Below are 3,465 nucleotides of genomic sequence, written 5' to 3'. Positions count from 1 at the left end.
ACTCCCAGCAAGAAAGTGAACATTTCCCAGAAATGTTGAACTTTTCCTTTAAGTGGTCTGCGCTTGCATCAGGCTTCTCCTGAATTTGCTAGGGCCATTCAAGTTATGTAAATAAACACTGTACATAAGACCAGACATTATGTAGAACTGCTCCACGAAACTTTCTTGCAACCCAAAAGCACTAACACTTGTAGTGATCTACAACGACACAAATGCATGAAAAGCATGAAGATTTATGAAAGAAGTGGAGAAAGTAAAAACCAATTGTCACATGAAGTAGCAAAGACAGTTTCACAAGTCAGATAACTCCTGACGTTACACAGGACCAAAAGAGGTAGCTGATTTCACTTCTGTTTTCAAGCATGGTTTAACTGGGACTTCTGCAGACCTACAGCAGATATGCATACTACCGGTATGCTAATATGCATATTAAGAGCAGATATAGTGGCATAGATACAACGTTCACTTTGGACAATTCTTACATAGAAGAGAAAAAAAAGCCATGTGTGACTAAGGTGACCACTTCCAGGCACCTTGCTGAGCTGCATTCATGCATTTAATAAGGGTGTTGTTGGCGGCGGGCGGCGGGGGGGGGGGGGGGGGGGGATAAAAACAAAAAAAATTTGTGCAAGCCCATGTCAACATACACTGACTTAAATATTTTTTTTAAACATCTGGCCACATGACAAGACATTCTTCACATTATTTGCCAAGTTAAATGTGTTCTGGGTGTGGGGGTTTTATACGTAAACCTTGAGAGATGATTACAGCAACCAACTGCCTAGTGAACTATGTGCAATTATGTTAAGTGGCCGTTTTCAATGTTACAAAAAGGCAACAGACAAAGAGGTACACTCAATAAGATTATTTATGTTATTGTACAATCTGCATTTTTTAACAAATAATAATAAAAAAAAGATTAGTTAGATGTACAGTATTTGAATGATCATATCTGGTGTGGACTGAGGACTCCGCCTGCCTCGTCACATCGAGTCCACCCAGAGCTCCAGTGATGGGAAAGGGAGAGGGGGCCGGGGGCCTGGAATGATTTTCATGAATGCTCATTAAGTGTGTATACAGATTTGTGTGTGTGTGTGTGTGTGTGTGTGTGTGTGTGTGTGTGTGTGTGTGTGTGTGTGTGTCTGCATGTACCTGTCATTGTATACTTGGGTGTGTGTGTGTGATTGAGTGTCTTTGTGTGTGCTCAGCCAAGGTGTTGGCAGGTGGTGGAATGTCACATGGCGGATGATGGGGGATAAAGGGATGAAAGCAAAACAGAAGAGTTGGGGGAGAGGAGTGGAAAGGAGGATAAAAGATGGAGGCAAAAGTAGCAGGGGCTCAGTTGGTGTAGATCTGGCCCTCGGGTGGCTGAGGAAGCTTCATGTTTTCCTTGCACGTCATGAGCCGTCGCAGCTCCAGCAGCACCATCCGGATGCTGTAGGAGTTCTGCCACTTGGCCAGTGCAGTCACCGCATGCATGTCAACCTGGGGGACAGAGAACAAGAAAGGATGCATGTGACGCAACACCATGAACCCTTGCATATTGTTTTTTTTTAGGACAATTTGCGCTGTACATTAGACACAACAGAAATCATCAGTCTTACCTTTCACCTTTCTAAATGACCAAAATGTTGGATTTTAAGATATTTTATGGTGTAGATCTCAGATCAGTTTTCACACTGTTTTGTTTGAGTCCACACCTTGGTTTTGTCTTCATCCCCCAACTAACTGACTAACTGCTTTTAAACATGGTATCTATTTGGTTCAATCTGTGGTATATTTAAGCAAAGCTTTCTTCATTAAATTTCAAGTGTTTTCCATAGTCATCAGGACACAATGTTGGCACTCGTTAAATTTATTATTATTAGACTAAAAAAACAGAAAAAAATAAATAGGTGCTTGTAGCCGCATTTGGAAGCAGCACAACCACTTGCAAAGAAATGGAAAAAGCAAGTGCATGTTCTCCACTGCCCTACTAGGAAAAAGCGTGTCATGTTTGCCTTATGAAATTATGTTTTCTGTGTTCCTAAATCAAGAATGATACACATCCTACAGTTTGAGCGAAAGCAACCTAACACCCGCTCCTTCTGGTGGATCTGGTGCCGTTTCTCGGTCTGATCTTGGTCATATTCATTCAAACGTTATTTGCATTGCACTTTTCATACAGGTTAGTGCAGTTTGAAGTGCTTCACAGATGACTAAGCTAAAAGAAAAAAAAAAAAAAAAATAGGACAAATCAAATAAGGAAAGAAAAACAAAAACTGTTAGTGTGAATGTCTCATACCACATACTGTACACTGCTCTACATCTTGTGCCAGAATTAATGTAATGGTTACATTAGTTGTCAGAAGATTCAAGAATGCACTTGAAGGAACTTGTCAATCTGGAATGACCAGTACACAGAGCGCGCATGACAAAGGAATGCAAAAAAAACTTAAAAAAAAAAAACTCCTTTACTTGTTGCTCCCTTAATTTAACCCTAACCCTATTTCTTAAATGCTACTTTAACGTGTAAACATGCCTTGTGTTGCATTCACATGCTCCTAAATAATGTAATGTAATTATTAATTACAAAATTAACATAAGCCAAATGCCATTCTTTCTCCAAATACATTTATCGGTGTAGCAAGAACAGTATCAAGAAGACAATCATATATTTTAAAAAGACAGCAAAGGCATGCAATCAATCAGTCAATCTACAGTAAAAGCTGGTTTCAATTTACTTACCACACCGTTGGAGGTGTGCACGCCATTCAAGTTTATCTTTGTCACAAATCTGACAAACGGTGGTGACTCTGGGTATCCTGGCCCACATTCAACCTTCAGATTGTACATCCTGTTTTCATAGCTTGTCTGTGGACAGAGACAAGTGAGGAGAGGTGAGTGGACGGCACACTAAACATCAACACCCAGCACACAATGTTCAGTGAATTTAACAATACCATCAATGTGAACTTCATGGAAGAAAACAATCCAAATCATGGTTATGACCATTAAAAATTTAACTATTTATTTTTAACCAGTTCCACAGGAACAGTAAATATGTTTGGATAAAGGACGCCAAATGGCTGAATCAGCTGTAGTCTGACAAATGTTAATATCCACGTTCCTCCTATAGAGGTCTTTGAGGTACTGAGGTCTAATAATATACATTACGGATGGATACTGAGCTGCAGTTGTATTAATCTACCCTTCAAAAGGTAGTGAACCAAATCAAAAAGAAACATTTTCAGAGTGTTAGCATTTAAACAATCAATGCTAAATCCAAGAGGGAATTAATTCTGTGCTTTGTAATGTAGTACCTGTTGCTTCCTGTCAATATGTTGTAATATTTTACCATGACTTAGACCTTTTAGTGCACCACTTCATTCATTACACTCCATCCCTTTGCGCCTGCTTTAAATGATATAACTCAGCTGATGTACTCATTCACAGCAGTGTGAAGCTAGTGCATGTCTACAACTT

At 39.6% G+C, this 3,465-nt stretch overlaps 1 protein-coding gene across 1 annotated transcript in view; it reads right to left on the bottom strand.

The window, feature by feature from the left end:
* Positions 1-217: 217 nt before the first annotated feature.
* LOC111661890 (ubiquitin-conjugating enzyme E2 variant 1-like) overlaps positions 218-3,465 on the bottom strand; it is a 5,892-nt gene continuing 2,644 nt past the window's right edge. Inside the window, exon 4 of the mRNA XM_023415585.2 lies at positions 218-1,485. Within this exon, the coding sequence (XP_023271353.1) occupies positions 1,339-1,485 (147 nt within the window). The 3' untranslated portion in view covers positions 218-1,338. The remainder of the gene's footprint in view (positions 1,486-3,465) is intronic.

Source organism: Seriola lalandi, unplaced genomic scaffold (genome assembly GCF_002814215.2).
Source record: "Seriola lalandi dorsalis isolate HSWRI2012SDOR001 ecotype SW California unplaced genomic scaffold, Sedor1 jcf7180002054554, whole genome shotgun sequence".
Taxonomy (NCBI): domain Eukaryota; kingdom Metazoa; phylum Chordata; class Actinopteri; order Carangiformes; family Carangidae; genus Seriola; species Seriola lalandi.
Note: the sequence above shows the minus strand (reverse complement) of the source record. Positions and strands in the feature narration are given on the sequence as shown.